Source organism: Cibotium barometz, chromosome 6, assembly GCF_041138505.1.
Source record: "Cibotium barometz isolate CiBa-2024 chromosome 6, ASM4113850v1, whole genome shotgun sequence".
Lineage (NCBI taxonomy): Eukaryota > Viridiplantae > Streptophyta > Polypodiopsida > Cyatheales > Cibotiaceae > Cibotium > Cibotium barometz.
Window position 1 is genome coordinate 37,020,712 of NC_141051.1, and position 23,061 is coordinate 37,043,772.

Here is a 23,061-nt window from a genome sequence, read left to right on the forward strand (position 1 = left end):
GATTGCCAAAGAGAAAGCAAAGGAAGCTGGGATGTCTGTTAATGATGCTTCTAAAGCTCCTCCAGAGACTGCTTCTTTTGTTGAGGACAGGGATTACTGTTTTTATACATGCAGCTATGATGCCTCTTGGTCTTCACAGGCACTCAGTTTGACAGAGCATGCATGTACTTGGTTTGAATTGGTGATTGGATGATTGTAGGAAGAAGGAGATGCTTACTTGAGATTCCTAGTTTTCTAGTGCATCTTTGAATTTGTTTCCTTTTGGTGGATGATGTACAGTGATCACATATCACTCCAGGGGGGTTTGTTGGGTTTTACGCTGTGTATGCACCCAGAGGAGTGCTAGTGATCATCAGTAGATTACTGGGGCACTTTTTACTTCAGTTAGTGGAGGTTTTTTCCCCCAGTTTAGCCTAGTTTCACTTATATTCAGTTTATAGGTGTTTTGGTCCACTCGGCACATTTTATGGCCGGACATGTGAACACATATCTTTAGGGTCACTATTATGTGGCTATTGTACTTCACTTTTCATCAAGCATAATACTGAAGTTGTGTTCTCCCTCTCTGTTGCTCTCCACGCTTGTTTGTAGCATCTCCAAACCCTAACCCTAACACCTTCATTGCCTTCAACAGCAGAGGGATTGGTGAGAGTTTTACAGCCTTTCTACAGCGTATTGCGTATCACCGACATGGAGGGCAGCACCATGGGCCTCTTGTATGAGTACATGGACAAACTCGGGGAGTGCCTTATAAAGGCAACTGGTATTTCTGCTATTGAGTAAGTATTATATTTTGTCTTGACTCTTAACTCTTCAATTTCAGCTCTAAACTTGGTGCATCTAGATTCTAAATTGTAATGCTTAAAAAACTAGGAAGGACAGCCTTCGTGCTATTTGGCAAGATCGTTGGGATTGGTTTCATAGACCAATCCATGCGGTGGCCCACATTCTTCATCCTTTGTGGAGACACGAAGACCAGGCATGTTGTGAGGAGTTGGAGGATGGTTGGACCGAGTATGTGACAACATGGGTGGGTGGAGATGTGGGGGAGTTAGCTGCCTTGGAGGAGCAGCGGCTTGCCTTCCGCAACAAGACAGGAAAGCATTTTGGGTCACCAACTGCGGAATTGCATTCAGGGATGTTGCAGCCCGTATCTTGGTGAGAGAAATATGGTATAAGTGCCCCGTAGCTGGTGAGTATTCATTACAATTTTGCTCATGTCACATTTGTCATGAATAATGAATCATGACTCATGTGTGATTTTTCATATTTGAATTTTGTAGAGGAGGCTTGCTATGAGAGTGCTCTCACAGGACTGCAGCTCAGGTCCTTGTGAGAGAAATTGGAGTACATGGGCCCTTTTCCACACAAAGAAAAGGAACAAGTTTACCACTGCACAATTAGAGCGGTTGGTTTATTGTCATTGCAACCTCCGTCTACTTGAGCAAAGAGGCAATTCCATAGAGCCAATACAAGTAAATGTCGACAAAATCGACATCGAGAAAGTGAAAGACATCCCAGAGATCCCACCTGATGAGCAAGACATTTACACCATGTTATATGAGGAGGCGATGCAGGGAACCAGGCAAACCCGTAGCCGCTCTCGAGCCAGGGTTGGAGTTGTTGTGGGTACACATGGTGCTAGCACGAGCGCTGCACCTTGCACAGATGGTGCTAGCACAAGTGCTGGACCTGAGGCAGCGGTGGCAGAGGGTGCAGATGACTCTTCCGATTGGGTCACAGCTTCTGAGGCATCTGATGTTCAGGATGAGGACGAGGATATTGAGTTGGATGATGCAGAGGAGGATGACTAGGCTTCTAGAGTCTAGTATCTACTTAGTCATTCTCGTTTTTTTACAGCTTCATTTATGATTTATGGTCATGACTCATGTCTCATGTTGACATTAGACATTGTTGACAGTTGTAGCTATTATCTTTTATGTCGGTTTTTTTATGTACCACATGTGTCACATGTGCTAGACTCTCAGCTGCTTTGGCCATGGCCCATGGCTCATGTCACATTTATGATTTTATGGATTGCCACTCTTTGGTCTTTACTATTTAGACAATCTTATTGTCATTTGGTTACTTGTAAGTTGTTAAATTCGGTATCCAGGGGCCAAGGTTGGCATGTCATGAATCATGATGTCAAATATTGATATGATATCGTGATTCGTAAATCAAATTTCAAATTGCAATGTCTTGCTTTTATTTACACATTTTTAAGTCTATAAGATCAAGGTGACATGTTGTTTGTTTGCAGTCTTATAAACTGATATGAAACTTGTCGAGGGTCCCTATTGTTGGGTCTCCCCCCCCCCCCCCCCTCCCCCCCTCCCCCCCCCAAGGTACCCCTCCCGTTTCATACTTTTGGGTCGGGCAATGAAACGTTTCGAAACGTTTCGAAACGCATTTCAAAAACCTTTTTTATGAAACTCCTGGCTACTATGAAGGCAAGCAATCTTGCTACTTGATTTTGAGAAAGCTTGTGCTCATGAGCATAACGAAAAAGCTCATTCATTGGAGCTGCAAGAAGCTTGATCTGGTGTCTAGAGCCCTGGTGGTAAACCAGGTGTTGCTTGCCACAGCCTGGTATGTCACTTCTTCTTGGTGTTATGGTTAGGGCTTCAACTACCAGGAACAAAGTTGCTTGGGAAACTATTATCCTTCCCAAGCATGAAGAGGGATTGAACATCAGTGATCCAAAGATCAAGTGCAAAGCTCTACTTTGCAAGTTGGTGGTTAGAGCATTCCTTCCCGGTACTGAGCCTTGGAGGCATTTCTTCATGTACCATATTCTTAGATGTGTCCCTGAGAACCATGATGACTAGAGGCACAACACACGTTTTATTTTCTCTAAGGCACATTACCACCCCCCGTCTTCCCCACTGGTTTCTTCCATCATCCAGGCTTTAAGCAGTATGCAACCATTCTTATTTCATAGGCCCCCAAGCTCAATAGATGAGGTTGACAGGAAGCCCATTATATGGAACGACCTTATCAGAGATGATCTTGGCAGACCCCTAGGTGCAGCAGGATATATGCAGTGGCCAAGTTGGGAGAGATGCGCAACGACAATACTTGACTGGAAGAATTTTAAGAGTCTTCCAGATGATTAGAGAGAGGCATCTACCCAGCATCTCAAAGAGGGTCACTGACGGATTGCATAGATTGATGCAGCTATACCTAACCACTAGATCACTAGTAATTTTTTAGATGAGTATTACCACTTGTGGTTGGGAGTTTTTGCTAGGACACGTGTGCCCCTTAACGTGTTGGGATTCTTGAAGCCAGAGGAGAAAGAAGCTGTTGCCTTCTATTCCATTCAGTCTGGATGACGGATGGAGAGAGGTGATGTACAGGTGATCACGCCTAGACCTGTGATCCGTCCACTGAGAGTACTGGTCACTCTGGGAAGCGTTAATATACTGTTCCTTCCCAGTGATGGTTACTCAATACTTCGTGGTACCTATGGCTATATGGTGGATGCCCTATTAGATATAAAAGTTGGGACTCTGGTGAGTGGGAATGGACTAATGTGACTAACCCCATGAGGAGAGCATACCTTTCTTACGCCAGGTTGCTCATGCTTGGACAGACCCAAAGAGTTCTCACTCTTAGGCCTCACTGGGAGGCACATGACACCACCCCCCATTGAAAGGAGATTTTGGCAAAGACTCTGGCACTCATACAGGAACACCCAAATATCCTACTTCTTCTAGCTGTTTCTACACAGTAGGTTGCCCACCAACCAGTGCAGATCTATTTTTGGCGTCGACCCCTCTTGTCCTAGATGCCCAGCTCCATCCAAGACACTGTATCATTGCTTACGGGAGTACAGAGGAGCATAGAGGATCTCGGTATCTATAGCCCATCTCTTGGGTGAATTGAGGAGTGATGCTATCTATATTACTTGGGCAAGTTGAGGAGTGATCCCACCTATATTACATGGCGTGCTATTGGATGGTTGACTCCGTCTCCTGGCCCACAACTTTTTTAGGGCAGGGGCGAAGATCTTGTTATACTTGTCTGTATGGGCATAGCTCAGAGATGTTTTCTTCAGGATATCCCTTAGTTATGATACACACCACCTCTGCAAAGTATTGACACCAGTTGAGAGATTATTGCTAGTATCACGGCATGGCATACTCGAAGACCAGGTGCTCAGAGGCCTTTAGAGGGTATTCATGTTTATGACACCCAGTGTATTTGCAGTCTATGGAGTGACATCGTTCACACTGGACCCACATACAGGGGTCTTCTAGAGCTGCACAAACAAAATGCAGCAGATTTATGAGAGAGTGGAACCATGGTATTTTCTCCTCCTCCACTCCTATGGGGCTTTTATGGACAGATAGTGCCCCCAATTGGTTGAGATCTCCCTTTGTATGATTTTATTTTACATAATAGAAGTCTCTTTTCTGAAAAAAAAAGAAACTCTGCAACAAATGTGAGTAGAAATGTACCAGGTATGACAAATGTTGTTGGCAGAACCTCTGCATATACTCCTCTATTGCATTGAGAGCTGTGTGTCAGCAAGTTGTCAGAACAGGTGCCATGGCATAAGAGCACCTAAAGAGACTAGAACACTTACCTGCAAGAGTCCTAGAGTCTAGAATCATATTTGATGCGCTGCCACATACACAATCTTCATGCAAGGTGCTGTGTGTGTGTACAGCAGGAACGTGCCAACACAAGGTAGCATGTGATTGAATTGACACCTCGGAAAGCTACTCAAACACAGACCAGTGCTTTTTTGGGAGGACCCCTCATGAAGCTATAGCTGAAAGTAGGGACCCTCCACCCTTTTGAAGCCACTTCCCCCATTCCTCTATCCTCTTCCCCCATTTCTATATAAAATCTACATATATTCCCTCTAGAAAACTCATATTTTGGGCGACCATCCACTCTCTAAGTGACCAGCATATGTTAGAGGAGTGGAAATAATAGCCAAAATTCCCCAAAAATATTCCCTTAAGAAAAGAGATGAAATTTCTAAATTTTGCCCCCCAAAAAAATCTCACACAGATGCACACATACACGTGTGCGCACGATTGTCAAATTTGTGTGCTGTTGCAAGTGCATGCTCATAAAAGAAAGAGAGAGAGAGATGACTGAAAAACAAATCAATTAATGATGTAAGGGTCCAGTCTCCATCAATGAACCTCCCAAAAAATAGCCATCTGAAAATACCAAAACAGTTGCATGATTGTGATTCTTCATGTTCCAAGTTTGGGAACATGATTGATCCACCCCCCCCCCCCCCCCAACCCCCCTTCCCCTTCTTCAAAAAAATAAAGAGAGTAAAAAAACTTAAAAATAAGTTACATTCCACTTGCCAATTCCATATCCATTGCTCGTCATGCCCGGAGTTTCAGTTTTTCACTGGGATAAATCAGGTCTGGATTCTGTATTCCCGGATTTAAACGGGCCAGCTCTTCCCAGTTGGATTTTCCAGCTCTTCTAGAGATCTCTGACAACGTATCACCTTTTCTGACCTGGTACACTGTTGGCTCTCTGCATAACCACCAAGACATCATAGAAACCATGAAAAAATAGATCCCTTTGCTCAAATTCCATGAGATTTAGAGAAAGTATACATACTAGAGCTGAACCAAACTACTTTGTCAAGAAAACCAGATGTTTTTTTTTTAATCATCATCATCTGCACTAGTGGCTGTAATACAATCTGCACAAGAGAACTAGTTTGAGCAACACTGTGGGCTGGTAATCATCTCTGGTCTTCAGGGCTACACATGTATAAGAAACATGCCCCCTGTCCCAACATAGCCCTGGAGCTTCCCTGGAGATGCCTGCAGAGAGTGCCAACCTCGCAAACACAAATTGTTTTAGATCAAGGATTGCAAAAGTCTTTCTTCCTTTGTGCTCGGACGACTTGAAAAAAAAATGGAGCCGGAGTATGGACCATGCTTGCAGGAGGCTAGCTAGCAAATGTGGAGGATGAAGAGTCTCGTCATGTGCATGTCCATGTGGGCACCACATGGACATGCTTCCTACTTGCAGCCACCTTCTAGGAAAATTACATGGCAAAATATGGCCTATTTGTGGCTGTTTTTGGGCAGCCCAACAGGTTCATGGAGGTGCCCGAGACATGGACTAGTAGTTGGGACACAAGTTAGGCACAAAATAAACACAATAAAAGACATTTTGAGGCCAAAAAATCCCTAGCCGACCCGAATATGGCTTGCTATCAATTCCCTATATAAAGGCAGGTCAAGGGTCATTCATCTCATCTCATTCTTGCACACACAAGCATTGACACCATTGGCTACAAGGCAATCCTCAACTCCCAAATGCAAGCATTTGGAGATCACCATAGAAGCTGTGAATCAGCAAGTCATCTTTGTATGCATCAAAACATAGGTATGCATAACCAAGATCTAAGCCAAGATCCAAGTTCATCATTGTAAATAATCATGTTTGGCAATAGATTCTCTCTCTCTCTCTCTCTCTCTCTCTCTCTCTCTCTCTCTCTATTGTTGCTTTGTGGATTTCCGCAAGGCATTTGATACTGTGCCCAGAGAGCGCCTCTTTCAGCGACTACAGACACTAGGCATACCTTCAGACATGATGTGGGGCATATACAGGCTATATGAGCGGGTCTTTGGGAGAGTCCGATGCCCAGGAGGCTTGTCCGACACAGTTGCTAGCACCATTGGTGTGAAGCAAGGGTGCCCGCTCTCCCCCATGCTCTTTGGGCTCTATATTGATGAGGTGGTCGATTACATCACACAGGGAGCAGGCTCTGGGGTTGAGCTATCAGGTATTACTGTCCATGTTATGCTTTATGCTGATGACATCGTCTTGGTATCCGACACGCAGGGTGGGCTTCAAAGACACCTTGTGGCTCTTGATGACTTCTGCGCACAGCAGGGTCTCATAGTGAACCTTAGGAAAACCAAGGTTATGATCTTCCACACCTCACCCGCAGTCAAGAGCCACACTACTCTCACATTAGCAGGAGGGCGGGTCAAGGTGGTGAGCTCTTATGTTTACCTTGGCATCACATTTACTAGCTCAGCTGGACGCTTCTCCATGGCTCAGGCAGTCCGAGACAGAGTGACCCAGGAGTATGCAGCTCTTGCTGGCCTTGAGCGTCAGTGTCATCAGGCACATTTTCAGGAACCCCGCACGAAGGGGTGGCTCTTTGATACATTAGTGACACCAGCCTTGATGTATGCAGCAGCGGTTTGGGCACTAGGGCTCGCAGCCTCCACATGGGTACAGCTGGAGAGACCACAGATCTTGATGCTCTCGAGGATGATACGCAGCAAACCATCCGTCCCGCACAACATTGTTTGAGCTAAGTTTGCTGCACCACCTATGGCAGTGGAGGCATTGTTCCAGACAATCTCCTTTATATACAGGATGAGGGACATGCCCACGGAGAGATTATCCCGCCGAGCTTTTGAGGCATCTAGACAGGATCTTGGTATGCACAGATGCTACAGTGGTTCTCACATCATGGGATAGACATTGAGCGGTTGCCACCTTTTCAGTATGATCAGTCTGCTCCACGGGGTTACCTCTCTCTCAATGAGAGGAACAGAGTGATGAGACAGGACATATGGCAGCACTACATACAGGAGACATGGACAGCACCAGAGAGCCCACTACCACCGAAGATGCTGTATTATAGAGACCACTTTATGAGCATCTCAGGGGATGGGTTTATACATCGACCGCGGTACATGGATGTATACATGCCCCACAGCTCTCGCGTTGCTATTGGACAGCTACGAGTCTCATCACATCACCTAGAGATAGAGGCTGGGAGAGCGGCACGGGTTCCCAGAGCTGAGCGGATATGCAGATTGTGCCGCGAGGAGGTGGAGACTGAGGATCACTTTGTATGTAGATGTAGAGCCCACCAGGGGGTCAGAGATAGATATGCAGGATTGTTTGAGGAGCACTCTTCACTACATCAGTTGATGGAGGCCTCAGACCAACGACAGCTTGGCAGACTACTACTAGAGCTTCATAGTTCTCGAGAGAGACTCCTCCAGACACCCGCTCCCACTAGGGGTGGGAGACAGTCCCAGCTCACAGATTTCTTCCAGAGAGCTATGCCAGTGCCAGCTGATGTACCACGTGGGGTGACCGCACAGAGAGCAGAGGAATTGAGAGCCAGGAGGAGACCTAGACAGACTGGACATAGAGCACCCCGACTCCATCACCGAGAGATAGCAGCTATCCGAATGAGACACCAGATGGAGACACAGGAGAGGGTAGCTCGCTTTCATTCAGACTCAGGGTACATGTTCACGCCATTCACAGCCTCAGCATCGGCGATGTATGATATCTTATATCCCTCTTATGGCACTGGATGGAGTTAGACATAGATCTGCATAGCATGCTTGTACTACCCCTTCAGCATATAGAGATGCATCTTGCCTTAGCACTCCATCCACATCCCCAGCCCCCCTTATATTGTTTGTATATGGGCTCCACCGATCAATGATGATTCACAGTTGTATCCAAACACATGCACACTTTTTCTTTTCTTTCTTTTCTTCCAATGACCGGAAGAACACAGTTGTTTTATTTTTTGTCTCATAGGCCGACTTTGGCCTCTCGTAGACGTTAATATATCTTTCTTTCTTTCTTTCTTTCTTTCTCTCTCTCTCTCTCTTGTTAATATAACATTTCATTTTCATTTCTCTTGTGCACCTTGCCCTGCTCGCACTTCGCGCTGCTGGCGCGTGCACCTAGCGTGAACCTGTGCACCTGGCATGAACCTGGAACCTGGCGTGAACGTGTGCACCTGGTGTGGACCTCTGAACCTTGCCCTGCTCGCGCTTCGCGCTGTTGGCGTAGCGTAGCTGGGTATGTGCGACACCAACAGCAGCGCAATGGGCAGGCACAAGTGGCAGCAAGGGGCGCGCTCAGCGATGGGCAACAAGTGCTAGGTGTTCGCCCTCTGCCTCGCTGCTGTTTCGCCATATGTGCGGTCCAGGTTGGTGGATATTCTTGTAGCCGTGAGCGCACAGAAGCAAACACGGCGCTGCACAGTCAGCAGACACGGTGATGCACAGTGGCGGTGATAGCGCTCACTCAAACACCAACAACACACACACACACCCCTTCTGCACCTGCACAAGTGCTTACCCAGTTTGGGCTGCAGGCAAATAGGACGGCAGGAGGCGCCTAGGTTTGCAGGTAGTTGTAGAAAGCGCAGAAGGGACGGCTGGAGGCCTATTGGCAGGCTGCGCAGGTGCAAACAGTAAGGTGCAGGAGGTACAGTCGGGCAGAAGGTACAACATCTGCCTCTCTTTTCGCACCCACCCTTGCTCAGGCCCCCAAGGCAGCAACTAGTAGGGGAAAACATGTCTCAACCACTAGAGGGGGAACAGGATGGTGAGACAACCTTTCACACCCCCACGAAGGCACCAAATGCCTACCGCAGAAGACTGAGGGAAGGAATCATGTCCCTTGGCTCACGAAGGTTTACGAAGATGGCCCGATGAGATGAGGCCCTTTATGAGGAGCTACAGCTTCACATAAGGACAGAGATGAACACCATGCGACAGGAGCTTGAAAAGGAATGGACCGAGCAGATGCATGCCCAAAGGAAAGTGATATACGAAACGCTAAAGGAAGAGATATATGTCCAATTGAAGGGAGAAATGCAAGCCCAAGTACGGGTTGGAATGGAATTAGCCCAAGCCTTGATGCACACGGAAATGTAAAAAGAGATGTAGAAATGGAAGGATGACATGCTCCGAGAGATTGGCACAACAATTGCATCGTACGAAGGCACTTTGAAGACATATATGGCTGACCGCGAAAAAGACATTACAGAAATGCAAAACACTTTGGAATCATGTAAGGCAAAAGTGGCTGCAGGTGAGAAGGAAATGCATTCATGGGCTGAAATTGCCACTAGGAAGCCAAGAGACGCTTTGTACCGGGAGATCACGGCAGAGGGTGTAGGGTTGCAGAGATCAGCACAGGATGAGGGGGAGATTACAGATTATGGTAGGCATTTTCTCACACTCGGGAGTGCACATGGGTTGGTCATATACAATGGCTTATTGAGATGGCAAGGATCAGATGCTCTCACACACTAGAACTCTAAAGGGGGAGCTAGCACAGTGGACTACTTGATGGGATCTCCTTCATTGATACCTGATGTGCGGGGTTTCACGATTTCCAATAGGCCCATTGGCATAGCAGCCAATCATGCATACCTGAGTTTCACACTAGTAGGTAGATCCCCGAGAGATGGGCCAGCCACTCATCTACCTAGGTACCCGAGATATCAGTTTACATGCGAGACAGTTCGGGTTTATCGGGATGCAGTATCTGATGGCTTGTTCGCTGTAGACCCGCATAGCTCTCTCGACGAGATCACGAGAGGATTGGCAGGTGTTCTACACGCATCCGCCTCATATGCGTTTCCCTGCACTATGATCCCTTCCACCCACCCCCGCAGCACTGCCCCACAGAACAATTGGTATGATGATGAGTGTCGTGAGACACGAGCACAGCTACATCGTGAGATTGCCATTGGGTCTCACACACAAACAGCCCAGGATGATCTTTCAGCGCCTTGTGCGGAGGAAGAAACGAGCCTATCTGGCTAAGCTAGAGGAGGAGATCTACCAACTCTTCCTGGGGAAGGACAGCAAGAGGGCATGGAAGATGTTTCAGGAGAGACAGCCTGGTACTCCGATTACTGCACCTGAGGCATGGCATACTTATGCTAGAGAGCTATATGATGCACTAGGACAGCCCCCCACCCCCCCTCCACTGGGAGCTAGACCACCTAGCAGCACCTTTTTTACAATGCGGATGGTGCTAGATGCGATAGACAGGTTACAGAATGGAAAGGCACAGGATCATGATGGGCTAGTTGGAGAGCACTTCTCATATGCACGAGACACTTTGGCTCCGCTCATCGTACATGTGTTTAATCGTGCCATTTGTGAGGGTTTCCCGACAAGCTGGACAGAGCATATCATTGTACCACTCTTTAAGAGTGGGGACCCCATGGTACCAGGCAACTACAGGACGATCATGATTGGTCATTACTTGGCCAAATTATATGGCTCTATATTGGAGTCGGAGCTGAGCCGATGGGCAGAGAGGCATGGTCATCGAGCACATGGACAGGCTGGCTTCAGGAGAGGATTTACTACCTTGGGTCACATACTGACACTTCGGGCACTTATTGAAGAGGGCAGGGCACAGAAGAGAAGGATATATTGCTGCTTTGTGGACTTCCGCAAAGCCTTCGATACCGTACCACGTGCCAGGCTTATGCACAGATTGCATGACATTGAGGTACCCGAGGATATGCAGTGGGGGATATATGTTTTGTATGAGTCTGTGACAGGCAGAGTCCGATCTGCAGGCGGACTATCTGATAGGGTGACCAGCACGATAGGGGTGAAGCAGGGATGCCCGCTATCGCCCACCCTTTTTGGACTGTACATTGATGCGGTCTCTGATTATGTAGACAGATTGGGAGGCCCAGGGGCATGCCTGGCAGGGGTGTTGATACCCATCTTGTTATATGCTGATGATATTGTTCTAATCTCAGACTCTCCGGGAGGACTACAGAGACACCTGGATGCATTACAAGCTTTCTGTGCGGATAGAGATCTGACAGTGAACCTTGGAAGGTTATGGTGTTTAACACCACACAGGCATGGGTGACGAGATCAGAGCCTCAATTCACTTTTCGAGGGGAGCCGGTAGAGTACGTCAGGTCATATGTCTACTTGGGAGTTACTTTCACAGCACCGCGTTTCTCCCTGAAGGAGGCAGCAACAGCTAGATTAGCTCAAGGGCATGCAGCCTTGGGGGCACTTGAGAGGCAGTGTGCACACATACAGTTTCAGGAGCCACGCACCAAATTGTGGCTATTTGATACGCTTGTCACACCGACCCTCCTGTACGGAGCTCCAATTTGGGGGGCCAGTATACATCAAAATCTGAGAGAGGGACAGATGAGGGATGGAGGCAAATGGAGAGACCACTGATTATGATGATTGCCCGCATGATTCGGAGCAAACCATCAGTACCACATGAGATTGTTCGGGCTGAGCTGGGTGCCCCACCAAGTAACCGAGGCCCTATTCCAGGCAGTTACCTTTTCACAACGGCTATGGAGCTCCCTCAGCAGAGGTACTCCCGTTTGGCATTGACCTCATCCATACAGTTGGCAGAGGATGGAGATACTCATTGTTGGTACGCTCAGATGAGATCATGGTTTGACCTACATGGTTTGCGGATAGAGGCACTACCACCCTTTCAGTACAGTCTGGATTGTCCATTTTTGGATCTCATCCGCTCAGAGCAAAACCGCGTGATCAGGATGGATATCATCAGAGTGGGCACAGAGAGGACATGGACTAGCCCCCTTGAGCCCTTGGGCACGAAAATGACTCATTACAAGAGCCATTTTCTACACCTCTCACCGGATGATTTTATCACCCGCCCAGCGTACATGGATGTACACCTATCACATGGGATACGTTGTGCCATTGGACAGATCCGGACCTCATCACACCAGCTGCGGATTGAGATAGGGCGATATGTGCATCAGATCGTGGATGACCGTATTTGTCAGCTATGCTACCAGGAGGTAGAGACAGAGGAACACTACAATTGCCGATGTACAGTCTATTATGAGATCCGAGGGATATATCACTGCCTCTTCCGAGAGGGTTTTGGGCCGTTACGCAGGGTCATGGAGTTTGAGGATCAGAGATGCCTCGGATTGTTTTCTACTTGAGCTCAAGAGACATAGAGAGACCCTCTTGGCAGACAGGAGGCCGAGCCATGATGTACCTAGACAGAGGACCCTGACAGATTTCTTCGGCACCAGCACCAACAATCCAGCCCACACACCTCCTGATACCTCCTCCATTGGGCCATCAGAGCACCGACCACGCTCCCAGGGAGTCACCACTGATAGAGCAGTTATCTTATGTCGTGCTCGTCGGCCACGCCCACCAGGATCCCGACCACGGCATCCTCACCATCGCTAGATCAGAGCCATTATTGCTCGGCATCGGAGGCGCCTACCTCGCTTCTACGACCTCTCCATTCTAGACCAGCCCCATGGCGGAGATACTTGATCTAAGGAGAGGGCAACACTTCAACTGATCAGCATACATGGATCTACCTGATATACATTTTCCAGTATTTTCCAGTATTTTCTACTCAATATCATCTCGGAGTCTTGCAGTTCTGTTCTTATAACTGTAGGACAATCAGTTTATTGTACTTTTTAGTCTTGTTCTCTTTGATGAGACACCAACTTCAGATGTACTTCTCAATTTTGGTCTCATAGGCCATTATGGCCTCTTAGAGATGTTAATATATCATTTCATTTCTCTCTCCCCGATACAGTGGAACTTGTGGACCCACCTCGAGCTGCTCCGGACCCACCTCGCCCGAGAGGAGTTACCTCGGACCGGGTCTCCGCCCTCCAGCGTGCCCGCCGCCCCCACCGCCCGCAACCCCCCCCCCCCCCCCCCCCCAAAACCCCGGGCCGTCATCCACGATCTCCTCATCAACTCCAAATCTAGGACATGCTCCACCGCCATCAAGCTACCTTTCCACGTGACATAGTTGAGGGAGACCTCTCGGCCAAACTCATTAGCCCCATGCTTGATATTTTGGAAAGTGGTATACCATCTACTGGGGGCTGATGCTTCTCTCATGTTTCTATGTTCCTAGTATTCCATGATTGTATCACCCCACTGAGATAGCTATTTTTATGTTTTGTTTTTGTTTTATTTTCCATTCCATGATGAGATATGCCATGGACATCATTGTATCACTTTGGTCTCATAGGCACATTGGGTCTTTAGTAGACACTTAATATCTCTCTCCCTCTCTCTCTCTCTCTCTCTCTCTCTCTCTCATACTAGCACGGCATGGGAGACGTCCAGTCAGAGTACTCACCATGGAGGACATTGAGGATATCCGCCATTGACCGATGAGAGACATCTTTGGATAGTGATGTATATGATGCTTACCATTGTTGTTGGAGCTTTCCTTCCCAGATGTTATCCATTAGGAGCTCCTAGTACCTTACTTTTCCTCATAGTTGTCGTTTCAGTTTCAGTTAGTTGTTTAGTTGTTTTAGCTTTTCTTACACATACATTGTATCAAATCCACCAATTGTTGTAACCTTTTTGGTCTCATAGGTCATTTTGGCCTTTTGAGGACGTATATACATCATTTCATCTCTCTCTCTCTCTCTCTCTCTCTCTCTCTCTCTCTCTCTCTCTCTCTCTCTATTACTGCACCTGAGGCACGGCATACTTATGCTAGAGAGCTATATGATGCACCAAGACAAGCCCCCCACCCCCCCTCCACTAGGAGCTAGACCGGCTAGCAGCACCTTTTTTACTATGTGGATGGTGCTAGATGCGATAGACAGGTTACAGAATGGAAAGGCACAGGATCATGATGGGCTAGTTGGAGAGCACTTCTCATATGCACGAGACACTTTGGCTCCGCTCATCGTACATGTGTTTAATCGTGCCATTTGTGAGGGTTTCCCGACAAGCTGGACAGAGCATATCATTGTACCACTCTTTAAGAGTGGGGACCCCATGGTACCAGGCAACTACAGGACGATCATGATTGGTCATTACTTGGCCAAACTATATGACTCTATATTGGAGTCGGAGCTGAGCCGATGGGCAGAGAGGCATGGTCATCGAGCACATGGACATGCTGGCTTCAGGAGAGGATTTACTACCTTGGATCACATATTGGACACTTCGGGCACTTATTGAAGAGGGCGGGGCACAGAAGAGAAGGATATATTGCTCCTTTGTGGACTTCCGCAAAGCCTTCGATACCGTACCACGTGCCAGGCTTATGCACAGATTGCATGACATTGAGGTACCCGAGGATATGCAGTGGGGGATATATGCTTTGTATGAGTCTGTGACAGGCAGAGTCCGAGCTCCAGGCGGACTATCTGATAGGGTGACCAGCACGATAGGGTGAAGCAAGGATGTCCGCTATCACCCACCCTCTTTGGACTGTACATTGATGTGGTCTCTGATTATGTAGACAGATTGGGAGGCCCACGGGCGTGCCTGGCAGGGGTGTTGATACCCATCTTGTTATATGCTGATGATTTTGTTCTAATCTCAAACTCTCCGGAGGGATTACAGAGACACCTGGATGCATTACAGGCTGAACCTTGGGAAAACCAAGGTTATGGTGTTTAACACCACACAGGCATGGGTGACGAGATCAGAGCCTCAGTTCACTTTCCGAGGGGAGCCGGTAGACGTCAGGTCATATGTCTACTTGGGAGTTACTTTCACAGGACCGCGTTTCTCCCTGAAGGAGGCAGCAGCAGCTAGATTAGCTCGAGGGCATGCAGCCTTGGAGGCACTTGAGAGGTAGTGTGCAAACATACAGTTTCAAGAGCCACGCACAAAATTGTGGCTATTTGATACACTTGTCACACCGACCCTCCTGTACGGAGCTCCAATTTGGGAGCCCAATATACATCACAGATCTCAGAGAGGGACAGATGAGGGATGGAGGCAAATGGAGAGACCACTGATTATGATGATTGCCCGCATGATTCGGAGCAAATCATCAGTACCACACGAGATTGTTCGGGTTGAGCTGGGTGCCCCACCAGTAGTAACCGAGGCCCTATTCCAGGCAGTTACCTTTTTACAACGGCTATGGGAGCTCCCTCAGCAGAGGTACTCCCGATTGGCATTGACCTCATCCATACAGTTGGCAGAGAATGGAGATGCTCATTGTTGGTACGCTCATGAGATCATGGTTTGACCTACATGGTTTGCGGATAGAGGCACTACCACCCTTTCAGTACAGTCTGGATTGTCCATTTTTGGATCTCACCCGCTCAGAGAAAAACCGCATGATCAGGATGGATATCATCAAAGTGGACACAGAGAGGACATGGACTAGCCCCCTTGAACCCTTAGGCATGAAAATGGCTCATTACAAGAGCCATTTTCTACACCTCTCACCGGATGATTTATCACCCGCTCGGCGTACATGGATGTACACCTATCACATGGGATACGTTGTGCCATTGGACAGATCCGGACCTCATCACACCAGCTGTAGATTGAGATAGGGCGAGATGATAGGGCGATATGTGCATCAGATCTTGGATGACCGCATTTGTCAGCTATGCTAGCAATAGGTAGAGACAGAGGACACTACATTTGCCGATGTACAGTCTATTATGAGATCCGAGGGAGATATCACTGCCTCTTTCGAGAGGGTTTTGGGCCGTTACGCAGGGTCATGGAGTTTGAGGATCAGAGATGCCTCGGATTGTTTCTACTTGAGCTCAAGAGACACAAAGAGACCCTCTTGGCAGACAGGAGGCCGAGCCATGATGTACCTAGACAGAGGACCTTGACAGATTTCTTCGGCACCAGCACCAGCACCAGCAACCCAGCCCACACACCTCCTGATACCTCCTCCATTGGGCCATCAGGGCACCGACCACGCTCCCAAGGAGTCACCACTGATAGAGCAGTTATCTTATGTCGTGCTCGTCGGCCACGCCCACCAGGATCCCGACCACGGCATCCTCAATATCGCCAGATCAGAGCCATTATTGCTCGGCATCGGAGGCGCCTACCTCGCTTCTACGACCTCTCCATTCTAGACAGCCTCATGGCGGAGATACTTGATCTAAGGAGAGGGCAACACTTCAACTGATCAGCATACATGGATCTACCAGATATACATTTTTCACTATTTTCCAATATTTTCTACTCAGTATCATCTCGAAGTCTTACAGTTCTGTTCTGATAACTGTAGGCCAATCAGTTTATTGTACTTTTTAGTCTCATTTAGTTGTTCCCTTTGATGAGACACCAACTTTAGATGTAGTCTCAGTTTTGGTCTCATAGGCCATTATGGCCTCTTAGAGACGTTAATATATCATTTCATTTCATTTCTTGATCACCTCATCGGCTCCAGATCCAGGACATGCTCCGCTGCCATCGAGCTACCTTTCCACGTGACATAGCTGAGGGAGACCTCTTGCCCATACTCATTAGCCCCATGCTTGATATTTTGAAGAGTGGTATACCATCTACTCGGAGCTGATGTTACTCTCATGTTTCTATGTTCTTAGTATTCCATAATGAGTTTCCATAGACAGTTTTGTATCACCCCAGTGAGATAGCTATGTTTATGTTTTCTTTCTGTTTTATTTTCCATTCCATGATGAGATATGCCATGGACATTATTGTATCACTTTGGTCTCATAGGCCCATTGGGTCTTTAGTAGACGCTTAATATATCTTTCTTTCTCTCTGCTGCTTTGTGGTTTCCGCAAAGCTTTTGATACTGTACCCCAAGCCCGCCTCCTACACCGCCTACAGGAGATCAGAGTCCCACCTGACATGGTTTGGAGCATCGTCGCCCTCTACGAGTCCGTCACCAGACGAGTGAGAGCCCCAAGAGGTACATCACAGGAGATTTCCAGCATTATTGGGGTGAAACAGGGCTGCCCTCTATCACCCACTCTTTTCGGCCTCTCATTGATGAGATCTCTAGCTTCATTGACGGATTCGGCGGGGCTGGTCCCACACTGGCAGGCATATTGATCCCCATACTACTTTATGCAGATGACATTGTCCTCCTCTCAGACTCAGCCGAGGGGCTTCAGAGACAGTTGGATGCTTACATGACTTTTGCACTCAACATGACCTCTGTTAACCTTGGTAAAATCAAGGTAATGGTCTTCAATACCTCTCGCCCCTTCACATCCAGATTGAGCTTCACATATAGAGGGGATCCTGTGGAGATTGTCTCATCCTATGTCTACCTTGGTGTCACTTTCAGTGGCCCATGCTTTACCATGGTTCCCACAGCACATGCGGGAGTGACACGCGGATATGCAGCCTTGAGCTTATTTGAGCGGCAGTGCTTCTAGGCACATTTCCAGGAGCCCAGGACGAAGGGTTGGCTTTTTGACACCCTCATCACACCAGCCTTGATGTATGGAGCAGCCTTCTAGGGGCCAGATTTATCCGATGAGGATTGGCAGCGAGTTGAGAGGCCCCAGGTCATGATGTTCTCCCGTATGATCCACAGCAAACCATCAGTTCCACACCAAATTATCCAGGCAGAATTTGTTGCAGCCCCAATGGTAGTGGATGCACTCTTCCAGACAGTCACATACCTCCATCGCATCAGTCACATGGATCCCCACAAGTACCCGAGGCTTGCCCTGGAGTCCTCAAGACAACTAGCACTTGAGGACCACTCTGGAGTATGGTATGCACTAGTTTCCACCTGGTTCTCGGTATATGGGCTCCGCATGGACCGCCTACCCCCCCCTTCAGTACAGTTTGGACTCCCCTTTTCTTCGGCTGTATCACAAGGATACCAACCGGGTTATCCGGTTAGGTCTTCTCAGCCTCTACACCCATTGCACATGGATAACACCTCCGGAGCTCCCCACGAAGATGCACTTCTACAGAGATCACTTCCTCACACTCACTGAGGATGGATTCATCCAGCAGCCAGGCTACTTGAGTGTTCACATGTCCCATGCCATGCGGATTGTGATTGGCTAGATACGGGTTTCATCCCACCGCCTCAGAGTGGAGACAGGTAGAGCTGAGCGCATCTTCAGAGCCGAGAAGCTCATACGGAGACCCAGAGAGGAGAGGATCTGCCGATTATGCCACACAGAGGTTGAGACGGAGGAGCATTACATGTGCCGCTGCCCAGTATACTATGAGATCCGCGGGAGGTTTCACGATCTCTTTCGTGAGGGATTTGGTCCACTCTCCAAGATCATTGACTTCCAGGACCAGCGTTGCCTAGGCCTCTTCCTGCTTGAGCTCTACAGACACAAGGACACCTTGAGAGAGCTTCGGCCTAGCCACCCCGCCCCCTCCCTCACCAGCCAACCATCACCAGTTTCTTCCAGACCAAGGAGGTGGAGGACATGGATATAGTGGATCTTGTGGACCCTCTGCGAGCTGCTCTGGACCTACCTCGCCCGAGAGGAGTTACCTCGGACCGAGCCTCCACACTCCAGCGTGCCCAACGCCCCCAGCCCCCCCGTCGGCCATGATCACCTCATCAACTCCAGATCCAGGAAATGCTCCACCGCCATCAAGCTACCTTTCCACATGACATAGCTGAGGGAGACCTCTCCGCCATACTCATTAGCCCCATGCTTGATATTTTGGAGAGTGGTATACCATCTACTCGGAGCTGATGTTGCTCTCATGTTTCTATGTTCTTAGTATTCCATGATGAGTTTCCATGGACAGTTTTGTATCACCCCAGTGAGATAGCTATGATTATGTTTTCTTTCTGTTTTATTTTCCATTCCATGATGAGATATGCCATGGACATTATTGTATCACTCTGGTCTCATAGGCCCATTGGGTCTTTAGTAGATGCTTAATATATCTTTCTTTCTCTCTCTCTCGGGGCTTAGGCTTTAGGCTTTAGCCTCGCCAGCAACACAGACATCAGCCCTAGCTTGAGGAGATCTTGGAGAGGCACAGAGCCACCTTCCCACACCCGACAAATCTAAAGAGCTTTCTACAGGCCAACCCCATGCTCAACATCCTTGATGGCCCCCTCCCCCTACCGGGGTGTTAGCTCCATAAGTTGCATGATGATGATGGTCCCACTTTGTATCATATGGCTCGGATTTGACATTCCCAGCTCATAGCTCTAGTCTTTGTTTTTTTTTGTACTATGATGAGATTACATGGACACTATTGTATCATTTTGGTTTCATTTAATATAACTTTCTTTCTTTCTCTCCCGAGTCGTGGGCGTGCATCTAGTGGTAGAGGACTGCAACTAGGCACCCGTGGATTGCGGTTTGAGGGGGACGGTGCAGACCTACTTGCAGCGCGGGCCGCGGTTCCGGTAGCTCTTCAGCCGCTCTTGAAGATGAGGATGCTCCCTCGGCTTCTCACATGAGGTCAGAGAACCGAAGACAGCAACCTCCTAAGCGACAACGACTTTGGCAAGGGCTCGGAGGTGCCCTCTTCTCCTACAGCTGATCTCAACGAGAGCTCTGATAGTGATGCCTTCTCCATCTAGGTCCTAGGATTTAGATTCTACCCTCCGCCCTCTTATCCATTTTTTTTAACTCACTTTTTTGTACTTGTGCCTAGCACGCATTGCATCGATCTTACGGTCTAGCCACCCTTCGTACTATGCTTTGTACTTTTGTTTGTAACTTGTTTTTAATGGAATTTTTGGCTTGTAGCAACCTATGAGCTCTCTATCCTTTCAAATTGATAATCTATAAATTTATAAGTGTTTTTATTTAAAAAAAATCGTACTTTACCGTATCGTATTCCAGAATTTCATACGGTACGGTAAATCCCTGTGCAGTATCGTATTGTATTGTATCGTACAACCGTACACCAACAACTATGGCAGCAACCCTCATCGCTACAGGCTCAACGGAGGGTTAGGGGCTGCTGGTGGTCGATGGCGGGAGTGCTTTGGAGAGGCCACAAGGGGGCAGGGGTGCAGAGGAGGCTCCAGAGGAGAGGATGGGGGAGAGGGCGGAGGGGAGGATCACAGGAGGGTAGCACCGAGGAAGGATGCGCGGGGGATCCCAACCACCCGCGCCAGCATTGAGGCACGCTGGGGATTCCAACACTTTCCCTATCGTTCTCTTAATGCCAGGGAGAGGCGGAAGCTAGTCCTTTCCTGAAGATTGGAAAACAGACTGTACTTGGGAATTCACATACTCCAGCTTGAGGGTCGGAGGCAAGATCAAAACCATGATGTCAACCTGCAAAAAACACATGGGCCGTGTGTAGCGCAATGGGGCTCAGCTGAAGCATGCAGTTTGAAGTTGTTGGGGTGTCAAGATCCACCTGGTAGTAGCCGTGCCCTAGGGTATGAATATCAATGATCTTGCCCAGCTCACCAAAGAGGCTGGCCTGGAGCAAGTCATGAAGCTGGTTGTGCACTAGGCGGCTATCCACAATCTTGTAGACCAATGTTGAGGCTTCGAGGGAGGCTAATATTGATTCTAGGGGCTAGAGGTCCCCTTTGGAGAAGAGGCAGGGGGCGGCGGCCTTGGTCAGGGATGACGGAGCGGCTTCCATGGAATCCTCCTTAAGGGGTGAAGACCAAAGGAAGCCGACACCTGTCAAAAGAAAGCAGACCGAATGCAAAAACATACTGTGATGAAGCGTTGAAAAGGGGGGGGGAGGGGAGGCAAGGCGGATCTGGTGAGAGTGGAGGCAGTGAGCCATCCTCCTCGAAATTACCCCAACTTCCTGCACTACCTAGGCCTCAACCACACTTAAAAAAACCTTCTGGGAGATGATAAATAGCCTCACACACTGGAAAATCTGGCGGACAAGACCATAGAGGCAACAGCCCAATCTCCCACCAAGTCTGTCAATGCCATTTGGATAGACTTCATCCACGCTTGTTGGGAGCACCTCCAGGTTAGCTCTAAACCATGCCAGCACAAAGGGTGGCTTTCTTACTCATCTAGAGCCCAAGGCCTTCTATTAACCAACGGAGAAGATGGGATCATATGGTGCTACAAGCCCCACTGTGGCTCTTTCACCCACACCCACTTCTGTTATCTCCTTCCCAAAGAAGTTAGCCATGAAGGGAACCCACCACCCCACCGGATTTATACCTTGAAAGAGTTATTAATCTTATTCTACTATTTGGAGAATGTTTTTTCTTAACAAAAGAAACAAACCTTATTTCAGTTTGTGGTGTCACCTACATGCTTGTGTCAGCAAGCACGATTGCAAAATATAGCTTTGTGTATATAAATGCTTCTGAGGCCGAGCCTAATATACACCAAATGTGAGTAGCCTCCCAAGAAAATGAGTCACAAAACTTTTCCCCTCGTTTGATATGGACCTATTAGCAATGGTGAAGGAGATGCATCCAAGGAGGACTGATCATCTAGTGTAGAACTACAAGTTTGCACTCCTTTGCATGTATGGATCAATAGCTTAGAACTTCAAAGAGTGCACTCATGTGGTGGATGATCCTTTGCCAAGTGGTGGATGATCCTTTGCCAAGACGCTCTTCCACAAGTGTGAACATTGGTGACAACCTATGGAACTTCTACATTTGTCAACAAAATCTAGAAAAACTTGGTTATGCCTTAAGCTACCCATAAATTTTAAAAGAATGTATCGCCTCCCATGCAAGAATGTATCCCCTCCCATGCAAGAAGATACCCAAGCATTTAGACCGGCTTTGAAAGAAAATGTTACTCCTGAATATGAGGAGACCGGACAGGGCCACACCCTTCTCCTCTCACCACCGTATCATGACAGCCCTGTTTTCAGCAGCCCTAAAAGGGAGTACAGCAGCAAGCACCTGTCAGAGGTGGGAGATCATTAGTATTGCAGCATGGCACATTTGGCGTGCTCGCTGCAGCGAGGCCCTTGAGGGCACTACCACACCACCCGTTGGGAGAAGATGTGAGGCGGCTTTGAGCGTATGCGGAAATGCCGAGAGGCTTTTCGGATCTGGAGCAGCGGTCCTTTCCTCAGGGTCAGAGACAGCAAGGTTGACATGCCACCTATTTGCACCCCCCCCCCCCCCCCCAACCCCCCGGCGGCCCAAACAATTGTATTAGATAGCCTTCCTCTGAGAGCGCTCTCTTGATTGAGACTGGGTCATGTACTTAGCTGTTTCAGCTGAATTTTGGTAACTAATGGACGGATCTTTTCGCGGGGGCGGGCGCGGGGGGGGGGGGGGGGGGGGGGGGGTGGTTGGGATGAAGTTACTCCTTATTTGTAATCCTTATTCGTGAAAGGAAGAAAAAGTACACGACATGATGCAGATAAATGGACTTTATACCTGGCTCGAGAAATGAAAAAAGCCCCCAACAAAGCCATTGTGATGGATACAATGGGTACCCATGGCGTCCTTGGCTTTCCTTGCTTCCCCTGATCAGATAACTTCTCACCAGCTGACTGTTGGAATCCACCATAATATTTTCTTATCTGATTTGCTTTCAATAGCCAATCTTCACAGTACTTGAAGCTTTCCTTCATTTGGGGGGAAGGGGGGGGG

At 48.2% G+C, this 23,061-nt stretch overlaps 1 protein-coding gene across 2 annotated transcripts in view; it reads right to left on the reverse strand.

The window, feature by feature from the left end:
• Positions 1–5,111: 5,111 nt before the first annotated feature.
• LOC147637701 (uncharacterized) overlaps positions 5,112–23,061 on the reverse strand; it is a 49,063-nt gene continuing 31,113 nt past the window's right edge. The window contains exons 7-9 of one of the 2 annotated variants that reach the window (XM_086799527.1): positions 22,846–22,961; positions 5,340–5,517; positions 5,112–5,183 (exon numbers count right to left, since the gene is read on the reverse strand). In XM_086799527.1, coding sequence (XP_086655653.1) covers positions 5,361–5,517; positions 22,846–22,961 — 273 coding nt within the window. In that variant the 3' untranslated portion in view covers positions 5,112–5,183; positions 5,340–5,360. Of the gene's footprint in view, positions 5,518–22,845; positions 22,962–23,061 lie in introns of both variants that reach the window. The other variant, XM_086799526.1, reaches the window with a different exon arrangement.